The sequence below is a fragment of the Chrysemys picta genome, chromosome 8 (genome assembly GCF_011386835.1).
Source record: "Chrysemys picta bellii isolate R12L10 chromosome 8, ASM1138683v2, whole genome shotgun sequence".
Taxonomy (NCBI): domain Eukaryota; kingdom Metazoa; phylum Chordata; order Testudines; family Emydidae; genus Chrysemys; species Chrysemys picta.
Window position 1 is genome coordinate 68,888,969 of NC_088798.1, and position 21,152 is coordinate 68,910,120.

Consider the following 21,152-nt stretch of genomic DNA (forward strand, 5'->3'; position numbering starts at 1 on the left):
AGATTTGTAAGAGTCTTTCTGAGAGGCAGCCTGTTAAGTGGATGAGACATGGGTCTATCATGCTATAGATCTGGGTTCTGTTCCCTGCTTGTGTAACCATCTATGGTACACTGACATTGCAAAAAAAAAAAACGAAAAAAAAACCCTGTCGCAGTGAGTCTCAGAGCTCAGGTCAACTGGCTTGGGCTTGCAGTACTGGCCTAAAAATAGTAGTGTAGATGTGCCTGCTCTAACTAGAGGCTAGGCTCTGAGATCCTCTCCCTCACTGGGTTTCAAACAGGGTGGATTTGATTTTAATCACTAGTCAGGAAGACTCAATTTAATCATGGATTTCTACATAAAAGTGCATTCTTATTGGTTGTTATAACCTTAATACATAATTCTTCACAACTCAGAGATAGCTGTAGGTTTCATTTTTAGAAAGTACACCTATATATTTTTTAAGTGATTTATTTTGAAAACTTTTCTGATTAGTTTTACAGCTATATCAGAAAATGAATGATTGTTTGGTTATTTCATTTACCAAAGGTAATTGAAGAAGATATTTATGAAGTCACTGGGAGATGAACTATCTCCAGTTCAACAGGTTAATCATTAATATTTGGAGGATTTTCTTGCCAGGCTGTATTAGGAGAACATCACCAGACAGACATTTAAATTGTTTTATTTAACTAAAACAACAACTTATGTATTCTGGATTTTTTTCTTCAACAGCAAACATATAATATTTTAACAAAACAAGCATATGAATTTTTGAATTTAGTTAAACATTCACATTTTTTAAAATCAGGTTTGTTTTTGTTAAAATTATTTTTAACTAAAATAGTTAAATGAAATATTTAAAAAAAAACAACAAAAATTAATTCGACTATGTCAGCCAGGTCAACATGAGAAACTTAAAATATTGGCTTTTGCAGTTAACTCAGTCGTCTTCACCTTCATTTTCCTGTTTGTTCATAATCTGGAAAAGAAAAACAAGCTTTCCTGCTTTTTCAGGTCCCAAACGATTTCTCAATTTGGAATGAATTAGTCCAAAGGAAGAAAATATTCTTTCTACACCAGCAGAAGAAGCTACTGAGGTTAAAAGTGAGATTATCATTTCAACAGTCTCTGAATCCAAGTGCTTAAGTGACTTCCACCAGTTCACTGGTGTGACTTTCTTTAAAACATCATTAGCAAACATATATTTCTTGAATGGTTCACTCTTAGCTCTGAAGTTTATTATAGTTGGCATTATGGAGGGATGACTGCTGGATGTCCATATCATAGCCAACTCCTCTTCTTCAGCAGTTAGGGTTTGACCCTGGTATTGAGTATTGAGAATATTTGCAAGAAAATGAGCTGGAGATAGTGCTTGTCCTATTCGTTTTTTTAATGTTTGTAATTTAACAATGTCATTGCATATTTTTCTTTTTAAGATCTCACTCAGTTCCTTCCAAATTTCAACAGCTTCAGCAATAAAACAGCTATTTCCCTGCATTTTGTTCAAGGCTACAGAAATAGGCTTCAGGGTACTCAGCATGTGTTCAACATTTCTCTTAAACCCAATGTTGAGAACTTTGGCTGTGACAGTGCCATCTATTTTTTCACGATTTTGTTCACAAACTGTCATCAGATTAGGCCAGTTCTTGATATAGTGCTCAAAATAGTCCACTACTGAGTTCCATCGCATGTCTTGTGGGAGAGTTACCTTGGTTCCTCCCACTTTTTTCAGAGCAGCTGCTGCAAAGTGGTTGTTATGGAAATATTTTGCAATTTCAATAACATTAGCCTTTATTTCTGGAACACTGAAGTCTTTGGCTAGGAGGTGCATCAAATGAACACTGCAACCGTATGTTATTAGCTTGGGACTCTCTTCACTCTCTTCTAAATTTCTTCTCATCTTGGATACATTTGCAGCATTGTCTGTGACCAACCTGCGCACTAGACATTTGAATTTTTTTTCACAGTTTGTTATAGCTTTTACTGCTACTTCTTGTAAGCATTCTGCTGTGTGTGCATTTCCTGATGTATCAATTGTTTCTGTAAGGAAGACATTCCCTTCTTCTGTTGTCACACAAGCACATCATTGTGGACATTGCTCCACCCATCAAGACTCAGGTTAACAATTTCACCCTCTAGACCTTTTGCACACTGCTCGATTTCTCTTTCATACACTTTATCCAGCAATTTGCCTGCGATATCTGCTCTGTTGGGTGGACTGTATCCTGGTCTTAATGACTGAACCATGTTAATGAAGTGTGGGTTCAACTTCTCAATCATACATAAAGGAGAGTTTGTTGCATAAACAAACTGGGCAATTTTTTCATCAATTACCTCTTTTTGTAATCTGCTGGTTCTTATCACAATTTATCTATGGTTGTTTCTTGATGATGGAGATTTTTTTTTCTTTTTGCTACAGGTGATATACTGTGGCTATGTGACATACATGATGTGACTGAAACACTATCATTGGCAGATAACTCTGAAACTATCTTGAAGGTGAATAGTCTTTAGAATCCTGTATGTTGAGGATGGATTCTCCTAAACAAAATAAGTCAAAGCAGTTATTTAATTATTATTACCATACTGCTCATTTAGTATTACCCACTGCATTCACTGACACTCAGTAGGGTTACCATTCGTCCGGATTCTCCCGGACATGTCCGGCTTTTTGGGTTAAAAATAGAGTCGGGGGGGAATTTGTAAATATCTAAAAATGTCCAGGATTTCCTCCCATGCAGAGCGCAGCGCGGCTGACACTCGGCTGGCCGGATTGAGACGCTCGCATGGGGCCTCCGGCAGCCAGAGCCCCCCCTTCGCTTCCCCCCTCCTCTCCCCTGCAGCTTCAGATCACTGGCCGGGCGGCCTCTGGCAGCTCTAGAGCTCCTCCCCCCTGCCTCCCCTGCATTCTCAGATCACCGGCCAGCTGGGCCGTTCGCATCGGGCCTCCGGCAGCTCTCAAGCTCCTCCCTTCTCCTCCTCCTTGTCCCCTGCTCCCCCTCCCCTGCTGCCCAGCACGCCGCTCTGCAGCACTCTGCGGGGGCGGGGACCGGTTTATGTGCTCCGCTGGGGAGTGGAGCCAGACACGCTGTTCTGAGCGGCACGGTAAGGGGGCCAGGGGGTTGGAGAAGGGGCAGGGCGATTCTGAAGGGGGCAAATTTCAGCTATTTATTTTTTATCACAACTGAATCTAAAATGACAGTATCATAGAGAAACAACTATATTTTTTGCTCAAACATGAGAATTCAAGAATAGTCCAGAAGGAAGACAGGCAGTCATTAAGAAAGAAGTATAAAATAAAAAAGTTTACCAACCTGAAGATCCTGCATGTTCAGACGTGTTCCTTTCATCATCTTCAGTGCAGCTTCCTCTTGAGACGGAACACTTCTCGTGATGTTGTTTCATTCGGGCAACCAGGCCTTGCATTTCTTTGTTGCACTGTTTGCATTTTGCACACATGCCTGTCTTACCCACAGGTAGAGGAACTTCATTAAAATATTCCCAAGCTGGGTCTCTTTTACGGCCTGTTGCCATTATAGGTTTTCCCTTCTAGTGAGAGAATGGTATGGTAGATCTCAAATCAATGAAGGCTACACTCAGAAAGACCTCAAGACTTCTGGAATATGCTGCTCAAACAATTTCACTTTTGTTTCTACTGCCTGTCCCTCCCTTCTCACATTTATCTCCAGATTTCTTCTCCTTGTCCAGATCAATTCCACCCCCCGACAATGTTCTATTCATTGAACATTTTGAAATGTTGCACTTTTAGAGAGAGGTAAGGGATTGACTCTATGTATGCAAATTTGCGGAGGGGCAAAAGGGTTGAGGTCTGTTATTCTCACCTCTATAATTTATTTATTTATTTTAAAACATTTTTGCTGTTAACAAGCATGTTATCTCCGGAGACACAAATCCACAGTTTGAGAACTGCAAAACTAAGCAACACTGATGGTACGTTCTAGACTGAGCACTGAGTCCCATTGGGTAGATAGAAAGATTAACCTAAATAATCTATACAGAAGCCTGTGGAACCCCATAAGATTGGGTCCGTAATCCATGAACTACTGAAACTCATTTACAAAACTTTTCTTAAACATTACATAAATATATTGTCTCATACTATAGAATTAGAATTTATAATCCCTATTCCATTATGAGATATCTTTGAGCTATAATGTATCTTAATTAAAACTATCTTTTGATCGTTTTTTTCCTCAAAAAGCATTTTATCAAAAAAAAAAATCTGATTTAAATAAATAAAAAAAAGGATTTTTTTTAATTTAAAAAAAAATTGATTTTTATCCACCCTGGTTTCAGAGTCCGAGCTTCAGTCTGAGCAGGAATGCTTACACTGCTATGTTCAGCCCCATAGCACAAACCCTGCAAAGCTGAGTCAATTGACCTGAACACTGAGACTTGCTGCTGCAGGTTTGTTTTTTTGCAGTGTAGACATATCCTGAGTAAGTAATGGAGCCTTGCCCAATATGAAGTGCAAGACACAGAATTATTAACAGTGGATAGTTTAAGGGGTGAGTCTAAAACTCATGGTCCAATGCCCCTTCCTACAGGCCAAAGTATATTTTGATGGGCAGCAGCAGGACCAGGATCCATTTTATCTGTGTCCACTTCAGAGACTCAGTTCTGGGTGGTGATCATACTTGGTGAAGCTGGAATGTTGAACGGTTTTACTAAGAATCCTCTAGCAAGCTCCAGTGAGTATAATGCAGACTGAAAATGGTGATTTATAAACTTGGTCCAACCTGAATGGAGTTTCATAAGGACAGGAAAGGGCATTTCCATAACTCCAGGACTCTCTCTCCCCACCCCACCCCCAAATTTGAAACTCCTGGTGCAAATCATGAGAGGCATAGGTGCTCTTGAAAAAATGGTCTGAAAAGATTTATAATGGGAGGTGTTAGGTAACTTTCATAATGGGATCACTACCCTTCCCCTATAATAAATGAACACATATGTAAATTTAAGCCTATTTAGGACTACAGCTGATTCTCATTTTTTTTTAAACAAGGAAAAAGTGAGAACAAACTCATTTTAAGGCTGGAAGTTTCACCAGAACTCTAAGTTACTGTCCATGTATCTGATGAAGTAGGTTTTAGCCCACAAAAGCTTATGCCCAAATAAATGTGTTAGTCTCTAAGGTGCCACAAGGACTCCTCATTGTTTTATCATTAGTGGGTAAGCTTTGAAAAGTACCTATGTGAGTTAGGAGCTTAAGTTCCACTGGCTGTTGATGGGACTTGGGCTTCGAAATCACTGAGGTGCTACTGAAAACATCATTATCAGAACACCTCTGCAATCATTTCCAGGTAACCCTTTACATTTACATTATGCCTTTCATCCTGAGGGACACTGAAGGGCTTTACAAAACAACATACAAAATACACACTAGGACAATTTCATCCACCACTGAAATGCAGCCCTTTCTGGGGGATGAGGGGGAACAAGGCAGTTGCTCAGGCAATGTTACACAACACAACAACACTACACAACAGCTTACGACAGGAACAAATGAGTATGATATCCTCCTGGAAGAAATACACAGCACTGCTGGGGGAGTCACTGACAGTACAATCTGGGCAACAGACACAATGCCAACACTGTTGGGGCAATTTATTCCACAGATTCCTGGCTAACTAATAGGCCAGGAGTTGCAGGACTGGGTAGATCTCTTACCCCAACCCATGGACTGCCTGCCTGTGTGCCCTTGCCAGGCAATGACCCTGCCCCTTCCACACTACAACCAGTCCCAAGAAATAAAGAGGAGTGCGTGTAAAATACTGCAGGCAGGAAAAATTACCATCTCTTCATACAACAGCTCCCCTCAGTGCTTTGTGCTGCAGAAGGGACCCTGAGAATCTTGGCATTTCCGAGGCTTATTACAGTCTGCCAGTCAGATCCCAGTAGCCAGAGTGTGATGGAGGAGACCTGGGAACATTTCACACTGTAGAGGGGGTGGTGGGTGGAATCTGGAAAGCTCTTCTTTAAATGCCTGGGACATGGTATCTGACCATGGGGATATATGTTTAGTTCTAATTTCTTTCATACTGTGGCACTGACATGCAATGACTTCCAACTTGCCCTCCTTGGATGTGCCTTGGATTCTTCTGCAGGAGATCCTTTGGAGGTTCAAATGAGAAGGTTCATAGCAGGAAGTGCTAGAATCCATGCCATGGACAGGGAGGATTCGGTTGAAGTATGGCAGAAATCTGGTTTAGAGAAAGACTACAGCCAGGGTGTAGGACCAGGGCCCACAGTGGTCTCAGCCAACCAATCGCAGTGCCTGAGGGGCTGCAATCTAAAGACTGAAAAAGGCTATTATACTCTTTCAGCATCATGTTTGTCTTAATCTTGAGAATTTTCTCCAATCATTTTCTCAAGGCAGAAAACTCATGTCCAAGCCTCCTCATTTGCTCCACAGTCCATTTATTTTCTGTGAGTTTTAACAGTGTGATCTCATTATGGAATTATGCTTCATTTCACTACAGAAGTAAAAAGCTATCACCGTTACTAACAATGGGCTGCAAACCACAAAACAACTGTAAAAATGTATTGGCCACCTAGAATTTAATATTAGTAGGAATTATGTAATCTTCAATTTAGAACATTTGCAAATATATTCAGACAGATTAGTCCAGAGGTGGGCAAACTACGGTCCATGGGCCACATCCGGCCCATGGGACAGTCCTACCTGGCCCTTGAACTCCCGGCCGGGGAGGCTAGCCCCCTCCCCTGCAGCCACGCCACCGTGCAGGCAGTGCTCTGGGCGGCAGGGCTGTGAGCTCCTGCAGAGCAACGCGGCAGCGTGTCTGGCTCCGGCTGGGCGGCGCGGCTGCCAGACATGCTGCTCTGAGCAGCATGGTAAGGAGGCTGGGGCTGGGGGGTCCTGGAGGGCAGTCAGGGGACAGGGAGCAGGGGGTGGTTGGATGGGGCGGAGGTTCTGTGGGGTGGTTATGGGATGGGGAACGTGGAGGGGGGTTGGATAAGTGTGGGAGTCTCAGGGGGCGGGGGTGTGGATAGGGGTCAGGGGACGGGGAACAGGGGGAGTTGGACAAGCGTGGGGTCCCGGGGGGGCCAGTCAGGGGGTGGGAGGGATAGGGGGCGGGGCAGTCAGGGGACTGGGAACAGGGGGGGGTTGGATAGGGGGTGGAGTCCCAGGGGGCAGTTATTGGCAGGGGGGTCCCAGGATGAGGTGGTTAGGGGACAAGGAGCGAGGGGGGTTGGATGGGTCAGGGGGCGGGAAGTGGGAGGGGTCGGATAGGGGGCGGGGGCCAGGCTGTTTGGGGAGGCACAGCCTTCACTACCCAGCCCTCCATATAGTTTTGCCACCCCAATGTGGCCCTTGGGCCAAAAAGTTTGCCCATCCCTGGGTTAGTTGGACTCAAACTTAGAATAAGAATGGGTGACACAACCAGAATTTGATGTTACAGAGATGGTGAAGGCAACTTCACAAAGTTAGGACCAAACTTTGCTCCTTGATCTGTAGAACAGATCTCAGCATGATATTCTGTACCACTGATGTGCATGGAATGGCATGCATGTAGGGAGAGTATAAGGTAGTACTGGCTGTGTTGTGATGCTGGCAGACCAGGTGCCAGTTTATGCCAAGGTCCCCATGTCTCAACTGAACACTGACAGATGCCTAGCTGGAATCTGTCTGGTTCACTTGTGGGTTAATATTCATAGAGCAGATATTTGAATTATAGGAAAGTGTGTAGTGTTTGGACTCTATTGAATGCTTGTGAGTTGCTGCCTGCCTTAAGCTTACTTGTACTATCTGTATTCCATATTGTAATGTAATACTTGAGTGAGTGAAGTGTGAGCCTCTGTGACTGTATGAATCACCATATAGGAGAGGGACATAAATTAGTGTGAAGAGCTGTTCTTCTACAGAAACTACTATGTCCCTCGCAAAATAGCAGACCCATTGATACCAGATCGACTCTAGAAACTCCCTACATCTTTATTGAGAAACTATCAACAAAAGGATTAAAGACTCTTCTTGTTCTGCTCTCCTCATGAAGATGAGTCATACAAGTGGACTCCTCCCACCAGCTGAGTTTGCAGCTCAGAGGACATGGCAGAAGGGGGATAAAAACCCGAAACCAAAGGAACTAAGGACCTCTATGCTGCTTGGTCTCTGGGTAAGCAAGGAGTTTCTAGGCATAAGCAAGAGATCCCCAGCTACAGGACAAATAGAGTTTGCAGATTATAGAAGCCTATATTACTTTTTGAAACCTAAGACTGTAATTCATTTGTGTATCTATGATTTTTTTACTTTAACCTTGTAAATAACGCTTCAATTTCCTTTTCCTATTTATTAAATCTTCATATAGTTTACTATAGGATTGGCTATAAGCTTTGTCTTTGGGGTGTGACCTAAAGCACAAATGACCTGGAGTAAGTGACAGGTCTTTTGGGATTAGGAGTAACCTGAATATTGCTTTGATTCTTGGTATATGGGCCATCTATCACAAGATGTGCTCACTTGGATGGCAAACAGACTGGAGTACCCAAGGGAACTGTGACTCTGTGCTAAAGCTGTTAAAGTGCCTGAGGAGTTTTCACTTAGTGCAGGTGGTTGGTGATATCCAAGTTTAGGACGCACAACCAATTTGTGATTTGTGCCTGGTGTTTATCAATTTGCCTTGACGTTGGTACTCGTGCTCTTGTATTACCATTGGGAGTGTCACACTGGCACCTAGGGTTAAAGTGCCTAGAGAATGTGCCTAGAAAATGGAATATTGATAACAAGATCTGTTTTGCAGCTCTGAGAGCAGAATTTGGTTTCATTATGGAATTATATCCATATTTACAGTCAATATCATGGATTTTTTTTTATCGACTTCAGGGATTTTATAGTGTCCTTATCCATCAAGTGGAAAAACAAACTTGTGTAATAATCCTAGATTTGCATCTGAAACACTAACTCTGCAGTTCAATTAATTAATGACTCACTTTTTACCCCCTTTTTGTATGGTATGTTCCTAAGTAAATTCCATCTGCAGTGCATACCCTGTATAGGGAAAACTAACAGTGCCAGAACTTGCTTGTCAAACCACAGTAAAAACCATAATATATTCTCTTTTGTATTAACAAAAGGGCAGGACCCACAGCAGTTCTCTCTGAATACATGACAATGGATTGCTTATTTAGCAATTTAGGAAACCAATGTATTATGAAGTATTGCTGGGGAATTGGCCTTTATGATCTCATTTCTCTATTGTTTCCTATCTAACTACATATGAACTCATGTGACACAGATTCAGTTACTTTTGTGCACAAATACTTGAACCACTTTTTTCAGGCTTTTTCTTATTAATCTTCTCCTTTCCCATAAAATACACAATACCAGCAAATGCCTAGGATGAGCAAATGGTTTGAAGAGAATACACCTCTACCCCGATATAACATGAATTTGGATATAATGCGGTAAAGCAGTGCTCCGGGGGGGGGGGGGGGGGAGGAGGGGGGAAGAGTGGGGCTGCGCACTCCAGTGGATCAAAGCAAGTTTGATATAACGCGGTTTCACCTATAGCACGGTAAGATTTTTTGGCTCCCGAGGATAACGTTATATCGAGGTAGAGGTGTACAATCTGTCTGGAAGCTCAAGTCAAAGGTGAATCCAATCCAGGATCTATTTTGATTGAGTAATGCAGGAAACTGTTACAGCTTTTTGTCAGTTATGCCTTTTGCACATCTTTGTTTAGTGCAAAGATAGAAAGTGGAACTAGAAACTCCTCTGGCTCTTTCACAGTGTGACCAGAACCTGCATGGGAAATTCCATAAGAAAGCCCATTCTTGCACAATTTCCATCCCTCCTGCCAGGGCCAGCGCTTCCACTAGCGACCCTAGGCGGAAATTCGGCGGCGGGGGGTCCTTCCGCTCTGGATCTTTGGCGGAAATTCGGCGGCGAGTCCTTCACTCGCTCCGGGACCCGCCGCCGAAGTGCCTCGAAGACGCGGAGCGGAAGGACCCCCGCTGCCGAAGACCCCAGGCCCCCTGAATGCTCAGAGGAGGAGTGCTGCCGCCTAGGGTGGCAAAAACCCTGGCGCCGCTCCTGCCTCCTGCAAGATCAGGGCTTTGGATAAGCATATGACTGTTGGAATACATATATAGACTGAACAGAACCACTAGGCTACAGTAGGACCTTACTAATGCACACACTGCTAGGTCATCAGTGAATAAAGAAAATGGCAAATTCTCTCCTCTTCTCAGCCAAGGCTGTAGTGAGGTATCACCGACAGCTAGGAAAGCATGGTGCTGACTCCTCTCCAAAGTTCTTCTGTCTCCCAGTGGGCAGTCTGTACAGCTTAAAGGAGTTTCAAATCCTCTAAGTGCCTTCGGAGCACATATCCCACTGAAATTCACGGAGAGTTGCGCTCCTAAATCCCTTAGGGGCTTTTGGAAATCCTGTCTTGGGAGTCTCTGTGGGAGCTAGAAGGGCTGGAGCAGCTCTGCAGGGATGGTGAGCCATAGGGACTCTTACCCTAGCTCTCCCATGCCCTCCCCCACGTCCCACTGTCACCTCAGGTCCTTAGCCCCCCGATGCACACACACTGGCTTCCTCAAACTCCAGACTCCAACACAGCTCCCTCTTACCACCCTGGGCCTTTTCTTCTGGCCCTCGCATATGTCCCCAGACCCATCCACCTCTACCACCCATGCCCCAAGCCCACCCAGATTTCCATCTTCCTCTTGGTTCTTGCCTCCATGGCCTCCATGCTCCCAGACTTCCCCATGCTACCTCCTCGCCGGCTTATTCCTCCCCCCATCCTCCTTCATGGCTCCCAGAAGCCGTGTCCTTCTCCTTTGCCTCCCCTCCAAGTCCTCCTCTCCATTCCCCGTAGCATTCCAAGCCATTTCTCCTTCAATGGCATCTCAAACCCCTACTCCTCCAAACCCCATATGGTTCCAGTTCTCACCAACAGCTCCCACCCTATGATGTCTCTAAACCCCATTCCTCACATCTCCTAAAGGACGATGGCTTTCTCAGTGTTCGGCACACCTCAGGGCCCAAAACCATTGCTACCCCATCCAGTCCATCTTTCATAAGGCCCTGGTTCCCCTGCTTTCTCCAGAGCCCAAAGGCCTCCTTATATTCCTGTGTTAGCTTGCCAGCCTGTCGTGAGCACTACTCAGCGTCATATGAGCCTGCTATTGAATCCACAGTTGGAAACAGAAAATATAGAGGAAAGCCTTCCATAATTTCTGTTTGCAAAGTGGAGTCCCAGATACACACTCGAAGGCAGAGACCTTCCAGTCTGGGGCCCAGGTAGGTAGCTGTGCCAAGGAGCCCTGGGGAGACAGACTAGGGTTCTGTGTGGAGAGGGAAAGATTAATTGCCAGGGCCTAAAAGTAGGTGGGGCCTATTAGCCTCCTAGGAAACCAGCCTGCAGCAGATTAAAAGAAAGAGGCACTAGCTGCTGGGAATAGCTGAACTGCCAAGAGGCACCGTGAGGGAAATCAGCTGCTCCTAGAACAGACATGCTGCTTCAAAGCTGAGAAGCAGAGAACTGTGGAGCCTGTTTGGGAGCTCGGTCTCACTCCTGAAGGTTGGAAATAATTGGATGCCTTTGTTTGCTTGACCCTGAAGGCAGAGGGAGTTGGAGACTTTATTTACTTAACCCTGAGACAAGGGAACTCTGGGAGGAGGTTTTTGTTTTCCTTTGTGGTTTGGGTGGGTCTGTTTGGTTGATGGACCATTCGCCCACAGTCTAGAGCCTAAAATATGTAAGTCGCATTAGCAAATGGATGTGCGCTGAAAGGACATTCTGGTCCAGTATGATGTGTGGCCACTCTAACTCCACAGCACCATATACCCCAAGAAAAAAGATGGGAAATCTTAGGGGCATCTGATGACCTGTTCTGTGCTTTGCTCACTACCATGTGCCTCTTGCCCTTCTCCTCCTCCTACTGACATCCTCTCTGTTTACACTCTCCTTCCAGGAGCTTCTTGGATCCATTGATATGCTGTGACTCAGTGGCCTATTCTGGTAACTTATGCCTGATGCTGGTATTTGCACTGAGCTGTGTGAATCAGCTCCCACATAAACATCGCGTATCACTAGTTTCCAAAATTTACATCTTTCCTCTTTTCTTATGCAGGTTTCTTTCTTTTTTTGCAGGGGAGCGGGGGAGAAGAGGTAAGAGGAGGTAATGCAACCTGCATTGGTTTGGAGTACTGGATGGCTGAGGGGTCTGACAACAAGATATAACTTTCTCACCTCTGATCATTGAGGACCAACAGTCACTATCATTTGAAGTCTGTATGGCACCTTCATGGGAAATGACCTGGAAGTGTGCAGTCCAGTCTTTCATGGGCTGGTGTCCATATAACAATCTGCATCATATCTGACACTAATGGCACCCCTTAACTGATAATCAGCAGTGATGCCAAGGACTGAAGAGAGCATGATATCCCACCTCCATTCATCTCTAGGCAGGCTCACTCCAGATCAGCACTGAGGCACACTGGCAGGGCAGTGACGCTTGCATATGGCTGCCTTTACTGTACCTTTTCTGAGTGGAAAACCCTTCCACCTCCAGGACTGCTACGCAAATACTTATCACCAGTACTACATACACTTACCAGCAACGTTCCTTCTCTTGTATGTGAGGACTACCTAGTGGCTTTAGGCCAGCGGCCATGGCTGAATGAAAGGTGTGGAGGTATTGCTCAGAACAGCAGTCTCTAGAGTCATGTCAGATAGCTCAGCCAAGCTCCACCACTGGAAAGCACATTGGAGCAGCTCAGTCATTCTCTGAGAGGGTGCAATGAGTACTACTCTGTGCCAGCTGGGTTCCACCGGCTAGCATGGGGGGAATGTGGTGATGGGGACAGGACCCTGCTCTTATCTTGCCTCCTTTGTGGAGGTTAGAGCCACCAACAGTTCTACTCATGTGCTCAACAATGGGGAGTGTAGGATCCTGGGCCCTCTTCCCCACACTGTGACCGATGCAGGGCCACTCAGCCTGGCCAATCACTTTACATCTACCTGCTAATTCTTTTAAAAGTTCAATGCTTGGTTTCAGGAGCACAGTTATGGGCTAAGTTGTGGATTCAGTGGCTGCAGAATGCAGGGACCCTGGATGCTAGGCAGAAGGATCAAATAGCCTCCAAGGCCACCCTAATGCTCTTGGGAAGGGCCGGAGCCAGAGGCAACTGATACTCTGCTGATATCTGTAGCTCTAGTAACTTTGCTAGTAGTTTCTGGGAAAATCAGATCTGAGAGATTCAGAGCTGTTACTGGTGACAGATCTCTTAACCCTTTGAATGGTTCTTGTGAAAATCTGGTACACAGATTCATAGGGTTGAAAGGGACCTCAGGAGGTCATCTAATCCAACCACCTGCTCAAAGCAGGACCAATCCCCAACTAAATCCCCAAATCCCTAAATGGCCCCCTCAAGGGCTCACAACCCTGGGTTTAGCAGGCCAATGCTCAAACCACTGAGCTATCCCTCCCCCCAAAAGGGGCCTGGATAAATAGGAGCCTCCTGAAAGTTGCCATCAAGCTTTCTACCCACTGGTGTGTGCGATTCCTAGGAGACATTACTTTAATTCTACTAGAATGGGAATGAAACTAAAGACAACGTTGAAATGGAATGCTGCTGTTATACTGTCCCCCAAACAGAATTGGGTGCTGACAAGGACACACTGCTCAGTTCAAACCTTTCCAAATAAGTGTAACATTTTGATTGTACTATCCCGAATCTGCTGCCTCCCACTCTACTGGCTCTAACCTACATGGACTATGGGTTGCTCTAAAAGAACAGGAGTACTTGTGGCACCTTAGAGACTAACAAATTTATTAGAGCATAAGCTTTCGTGGGCTACAACCCACTTCTTCGGATGCATATGGTTGTAGCCCACGAAAGTTAATAAATTTGTTAGTCTCTAAGGTGCCACAAGTACTCCTGTTCTTTTTGAGGATACAGACTAACACGGCTGCTACCCTGAAACCTATGGGTTGCTCTGTATTCCAGTCTGCTCCATTTTGGGGTAGCATGCACACATCTCAATGGGACAGGAGCCAACATGGTGCCCTAGGGCCCCCCAAAGATGCTCATGATCAGGTAGGGATGGGAATACCCATAGTATTGGTACGGCCAGCTTTTACTTGTGTGGTCACAAGGAAGTGTGGAACTTCAGACTGCTGGAACGGATGGGGAGGGGTGGGATGTGGGAAAATTCAGATGATTAGCTGTCTCTCCTTCTAGTGTCACTGCATCGATATGGGAGAAACTCCCAAAGAGAAGCCCTCCCTCTGTTCTTCTACATGAACACAGGAACTCCAGAAATACGGCTGCACAGCAGAAGTGAAATGGTCACAATTGACACACAGAAAAGAACATGCAGTTTCTGGTGATGATTCAACCAAAGCAGAAAACATGCCATTCAATGTAAGGCATCAGAGGATCAAAAATTAAAGCCAAAGGAAAGCATGATCCTTTATATCATCACCAGTCCCCAGCTCAACAATTCTCATCTCCTGACCAGCAGAGCAACAACCGCACGCAAAAGAGAAAATGCTCAAGTTGATAGATTCACAAATTTTAAGGCCAGAGACGACACCATTGTGATGGCACAGGCCAGAGAATCTCACCCAGTAATTTCTGCATGAAGCCCACAACTTCTGTTGAGCTACAGCATTTATTTTAGAAAGACATCTAGTCTTGATTTAAAGACTTCTGGAGAACCCAACACACCCCTAGGTAACAGGCTAACACCTGAAACGTCAATATGAGAGGTGCTGGGAAAAACAAATAAAACAGTAACCAGCTGGATTGCTCCAGATCCCTGCACAGGACTGTTGCTGTAGCAGATACCTCAGCACAGTGATGTGTGCAAAGCTAAAGCAGACTGTTGCCAAAGAGGGAATCTGGGGTAACTGGGAGACACAAAGTGCAGTCCAAACCAAGAGAGCAGGGATTCATGGTTAATGCATCAGAACAAAGACAGAGAACACTGGAAATAATCAAAGACTTTACATCAAAGACCAGCAATGAAAAGTTGTGAATAATCCTGGGAAAAAGGACAGATTCAGCAGCAATGGCATCCTGCTAAATGGCAGCCTGCCCTCGGATCAGATGGGAGATAAAATCTGCAGGGGAGTACAGCCCCGTCCTAGTCAACTCATACCTACCTGACAAACCTTGAAGGCATACCCACCCTCTTCCATTCTGAGAACACTCCATATGAGTCCATAGGACCGATAAACTATAACGTCTTTTAAATTGGGATCCCCAGAAGTGGGAACCCTGTTTGTTGCTGGCTTTGCTTGTGCTCAAGGCTGTCCTGACAGTCATAGAAAAAAAGTGGTTACTAAACTTTCGTAACTGTTGTTCTTTGAGATGTGTTGCTCATGTTCATTCCACGCTAGGTGTGTGCACGCTGCATGCATAGTTGCCGGAGATTTTTCCCTTAGTGGTATCCATAGGACCAGCCCTCGCACCCCCTGGAGCACCTGTGTCAGTATAAGGGGTGCCACACCCTCTCAGTTCCTTCTTGCTGATAACTCCAACAGGTAGGAGGGCAACAGCTTGAAGGGAGGCCCCGTGAGCTTTGACAAGACCAGGTTTAGGTCCCATGGGGAAATTGGGTCACAAACTTGAGGGTATAGTCTTTCCAAGTTTTTTAGAAATCTGACCATCATCTCGTGGGAGAACACTGATCTGCCCTGCACTGGAGAGTGGAAGGCTGAGATGGCTGACCAGTGAACCTTAATAGATGAGAAAGCCAGACCTTGATGGTTTAGGTGGAGCAGATAGTCCAAGATAGACTGCAGAGAAGACTGAGATGGAGAAAGATTCCGTTCGGAGGCCCAACAAGTGAAACATTTTCACTTAGCCAAGTAGGTAGCTCTGGTGGAAGACTTTTTTCTACCTAGCAAGATTTGTTGCACCTTGTTGAACCAGAGCTGCCTGGAGGGAGGTCCTGGCCACCGTCTTGCTTTCCCCCAGGATGGCCATGATCTCCTGCCTCGACTTCTGCAGCAGGGTGTCCTTAAACTTGACCACAGAGTCCCACAGATTAAAATCAGACTTCCCCAACAGAGCCTTGCTGGTTAGAGATACATAACTGGAGGCTGACCATTGAATAAACCTTGCACCCAAACAGGTCCAACCTCTTAGCTTCTTTATTTTTGGGGGTAGCGATTGACTGCCCTTGTCTGCCCCGCTCATTTGCAGCCGACACCATCAGGGACTCGGGGGGGGGAGGGGGCGGGAATGTGAGTACAGGTACTCAAACACATTGGCTGGTACACAGTACTTCTTCTCCACCCTCTTTGAGGAAGAGGGCAGAGACAAAGGGGTCTTCCATACCCCCTGACAGGTCCCAACACCGCCTCATTAACTGGCAGGGCCACTCTACATATGTCCCAAAATGGAACATTGTGGATGGTGGCTGCGGTCAAAGCCTGGGCTCTCGTGGAATAGGCCCTCACCCTGGGGGGTGGAGGCAGTCCCGACAACAGTCCCAAGTATAAGGCATCCCAAAATCCACTTGGAGATTTTCTGTGTGGAGATAGCTTGACCCTTAACTTTCTCAGTTATTGTGATAAACCATCTAGGAGATTTCCTGATTGGTCTTGGCCTCTGCAGGTAGAAGACATCAAGCGAGTGGAGTTGTCATTCCTCTTCCAAAGTGTGCAGCTTCAGAAAGAAAGCAGGTAAGTGAATGGGTTGGTTGAGATGAAACTGGGATACAACCTTTGGCAGAAACTTGGGATGCAGGAGCAGGGAGACTTTATCCTTATGGAAAGTGGTGAAAGGAGGATCCGCCATCATGGCCCTAGGTTCACCTACCTTTCTTGCCGAAGTGATAGCCATAAGGAAGGTGACTTTCATGGAAAGGGGGGATAGAGAGCAGGAAGCCAGTGGCTCAAAGGTCTGTTTCATTAGTTCTGAAAGAAATAGGTTGAGCTCCCACTGGGGAGCAATGGGTTGTACGAGTGGGAAGGTTCTGACGAGTCCTTTCCAGAACCTAGTAGTCAGTGGGTGCGTAAAGACAGAGTGTCCTTCCATGGGCGGAGAGGGGGTTGAAAGACACTAATTGTCATCGGGTGTTCCTTAAGAGAGTTGATGGTGAGATCTGATGCCTTCAAGGACAGGAGGTAATCCAAGAGGAGGGGAATCTCCACCTCTTCTGGCCCAGGAGGTGAAATGTTTCCACTTGGCCTGGTAGGAATGCCTAGTGGATTCTTTCCTGCTGGTGGAGAGGATGTTTTGCACTTCTGATGAACACGCCCATTCTAGAGAAGATGCCCATCGAAATACCACACTCTGAGGTGAAGCATTTGCAGATCGGGATGTCTGATCCTGCCATTATGCTGCATCAGTAGCTCAGGGAAAGTGGGAATGGGAATTGGGGGACGGGCTGACATGCACAGGAGGTTGGGAAACAGAATTGTCTGGGCCAATCTGGGGAAATCAGGATGACCGTTGCTCTCTCCTATCTGATCTTGTGGAGTACACATGGCAGGAGTGGCAGATGGGAGAAGGCATAGTTGATCTGATCTGACCAGCAAAGTATGAAAGCATCGCTTTGAGAGTGGGGATCAATATCCCCCCAGAGCAGTATGTGCTGCATTTGTTGCTGGTGAGGGAGGCGAAAAGGTCCCTGGTCAGAGTCCAACATTGGTTGAAGATGTCATGTACTACAGAGTTGTGGAGTTCCCACTCATGATCAATCACAATCTGTCTGCTAAGAGAATCTGCAATCACATTCTGAGTCCATGGGAGGTAGGCTGCAGATAGCAGAATCTGGAGAGTGATGCATCAATTCCAGATGTTGACTGCCTTCGTACACAGAGCAGTTGACTTTGTGCCCCCTTGTTTGTTGATGTAGTAAACAGTGGTAGTGTTGTCCGACATGATAAGAACATGATGGGAATGGATGGATGGGAGAAATGCTTGGCATGTCTTCCTTACAGCCTGGAGTTCCAGAATGTTGATGTGCATCCTACATTCCCGAGAGCTCCATGTTCTCTGTGTTATGTGATCTCCCATGTAGTCAAAGAGGGATAGGCAAGTTCTGGCTTGGACAGAAGGACAGTTGACTATGTGGGCTATGAGTTCTTGCAGAGTCTGGAACTTGTCCCTTGGTAGGTAAGCTTGTACTGTGACTGAGCTGATGGAGGCCCCTATGAAATCTAGGGATTGTGTGGGGGTCCAAAGTTAATTTTTTGATGCTGATGCTGACTCTGAGGGAGGAAAGGAGTCTGAGCAGCACAGAGGTTGAAATCTGGGCTTCGACTCTGGACCATACTGCTAGGAGCCAGTCATCGAGATGGGGGAATGGAAGGACCCCATAATGCCTGAGGTAGGCCACCATGATGGAGAAAACTTTGGTGAAGACCCTGGGGGCAGTGGTGAGTCCAAATGGCAGGACCCTGTATTGAAAATGCTGAGGGCCGACCATGAACCTCAGGAACCATCTGTGGGCCAGATGAATGTCTGTGAAAATAAGCCACCTGAATATTGACATCCATAAACAATATGCCTTCTTCTAACGTTGAGATGATTGCTGCTAAGGTGACTATACGAAACTTGGGCTTGTGGATGAAGCGATTGACACGGTGGAGGTCCAGAATTGGTCTCTATTTGCCCTTCTTTTTGGATACAGGATGGGTTGTGGAGGATCGCAAGGGTGAATAGGATTCAAGAGGACTTGCAGCCAGAGAGAACAGGGGATTGACCGGAGAATCGCACTGTCACCAGGAAAAGCCAGGTCTACGTGATTGGGGACTCCTTACTGAGAAGAATAGACATGTGTGTAACTAGAGCTGATCCAGAGAACAGAAGGTGTGCTGTCTGCTGGGTGCTAAGATACGGAATGTGGACCTGAGGCTGAAGAGGATCCTAACGGGAGCGGGAAAGACTCCATTGATTGTCCTTCATGTGGGAATGAATGATACGGCTAGATTCTTGCTGGAACGTATCAAGGGAGACTATGCCAGGCTGGGGAAGACGCTTAAGGAAATTGAGACTCAGGTGATCTTCAGTGGGATTCTGCCTGTTTCTAGAGAGGGGCAACAAAGGTGTGACAAGATTATGATGATGAACAGATGGCTCAGGCAGTGGTGCTATATAAGGAGGGCTTTGGGATGTATGGCCACTGGAGGCATTCATGGACGGAGGACTGTTCTTTCGGGATGGACTTCACCTGAGTAGGGAGGGAAATAGACTTCTAGGATATAGACTGGAGGACAAGTGCTTCAAACCAATGCTAACTATATGTTTTTTTTAGGGAGAGAATTGCCAGTGTTTTTAGTAAGAGAGTACTGTTTACCCCATGAAGGGTAACATAGAATCTACACAGTATGAAACAACCCATGCACCAAAGTAGGAAAAATGGCTTGGCTGTCCAGCACAGTGTAGATCAGGGGTGGCCAACCCATGGCTCTGGAGCCACATGCGGCTCTTCAGAAGTTAATACGCAGCTCCTTGCATAGGCACCGACTCCGGGGCTGGAGCTACAGGCGCCAACTTTCTAATGTGTTGGGGGGTGCTCAATGCTCAACCCCTGGCTCTGCCAAAGGCCTTGTCCCCACTCCACCCCTTCCTGCACCCTCTCCTGAGTCTGCGTGCCCTCACTCCTTTCCCCTCCCCCCAGAGCCTCCTGCATGCCACAAAACAGCTAATCAGGAGGTTCAGGGAGGGAGGGGGAGGCGCTGTTGGATTGGGAGCGGCGGGCGGGGGGGGGGAGCTGATGGGGGGAGGCTGCTGACGTATTACTGTGGCTCTTTGGCAATGTACATTGGTAAATTCTGGCTCCTTCTCAGGCTCAGGTTGGCCACACCTGGTGTAGATGATAATTGTGATGTAAAGATGAATGTTAACAGCCCTATACAATCTTGACAGCAGTTAGGTAAACAGGAGACTAATGGCAGATGTTTTTATTTAAACTATAAGAATGGCACCTCCTGTGTGTCAATTCTGAATCACTGTCATACAGCCAGTGAGACTCTGAACTGCAAACAAAGGTTTTTTAGGAATGAAATCAACTGAAATCTTAACTAGTCTCTGGTGGATAGTTAAATTTCTACAATAATACTCATTGCATACCCATAACAAACATGATTTGCTTAAAAATAAAAGCTTGTGTTTAAATTTTAATTATAGTTGGCTTCCCTTCATATGAGAGCCCTCAACAGAGTGCTGGGAAAACCCTGCAAGATCTCTCTACTGAGAATAAACATCTCACTAACATGAATGCCAAAAGGTGCCTTCAGACAGAGATCAGCAAGACACTCCATTGTGATAGGACCTAGGATTGGCCAGTCAGCATGGATTCACGAAGGGGAAGTCGTGCCTGACTAACCTAATTGCCTTCTATGAGGAGATAACTGACTCTGTGGATGAGGGGAAAGCAGTGGATGTGTTATTTCTTGACTTTAGCAAAGCTTTTGATACTGTCTCCCACAGTATTCTTGCCACCAAGTTAAAGAAGTATGGGCTGGATGAATGGACTGTAAGGTGGATAGAAAGCTGGCTAGATCGTCGGGCTCAATGGGTAGTGATCAATGGCTCCATGTCTAGTTGGCAGCCGGTTTCAAGTGGAGTGCCCCAAGGGTCGGTCCTGGGGCCGGTTTTGTTTAATATCTTTATTAATGATCTGGAGGATGGTGTGGACTGCACTCTCAGCAAGTTTGCAGATGACACTAAACTAGGAGGCGTGGTAGATACACTAGAGGGTAGGGATCGGATACAGAGGGACCTAGACAAATTAGAGGATTGGGCAGAAAAAAACCTGATGAGGTTCAACAAGGACAAGTGCAGAGTCCTGCACTTAGGACGGAAGAATCCCATGCACTGCTACAGACTAGGGACCGAATGGCTAGGTAGCAGTTCTGCTGAAAAGGACCTAGGGGTCACAGTGGACGAGAAGCTGGATATGAGTCAACAGTGTGCTCTTGTTGCCAAGAAGGCTAACGGCATTTTGGGCTGTATAAGTAGGGGCATTGCCAGCAGATCGAGGAACGTGATCGTTCCCCTTTATTCGACATTGGTGAGGCCTCATCTGGAATACTGTGTCCAGTTTTGGGCCCCACACTACAAGAAGGATGTGGAAAAATTGGAAAGAGTCCAGCGGAGGGCAACAAAAATGATTAGGGGTCTGGAGCATATGACTTATGAGGAGAGGCTGAGA

The 21,152-nt window shown here is 45.9% G+C and overlaps 1 protein-coding gene across 19 annotated transcripts in view; it reads right to left on the reverse strand.

Moving 5' to 3' along the window:
• Positions 1-21,152, reverse strand: part of ATF6 (activating transcription factor 6) — a 357,879-nt gene that overhangs the window by 46,584 nt on the left and 290,143 nt on the right. For 8 of the 19 annotated variants that reach the window (XM_065555757.1, XM_065555760.1, XM_065555754.1 and 5 more), the window contains one exon: positions 3,297-3,443. The exons of 9 other annotated variants lie outside the window; for them this stretch is intronic. In XM_065555757.1, the coding sequence (XP_065411829.1) occupies positions 3,297-3,443 (147 nt within the window). Of the gene's footprint in view, positions 1-648; positions 2,524-3,296; positions 3,444-21,152 lie in introns of those variants that run through there. 2 more of the 19 variants (XM_065555762.1, XM_065555755.1) reach the window with 1 other exon arrangement.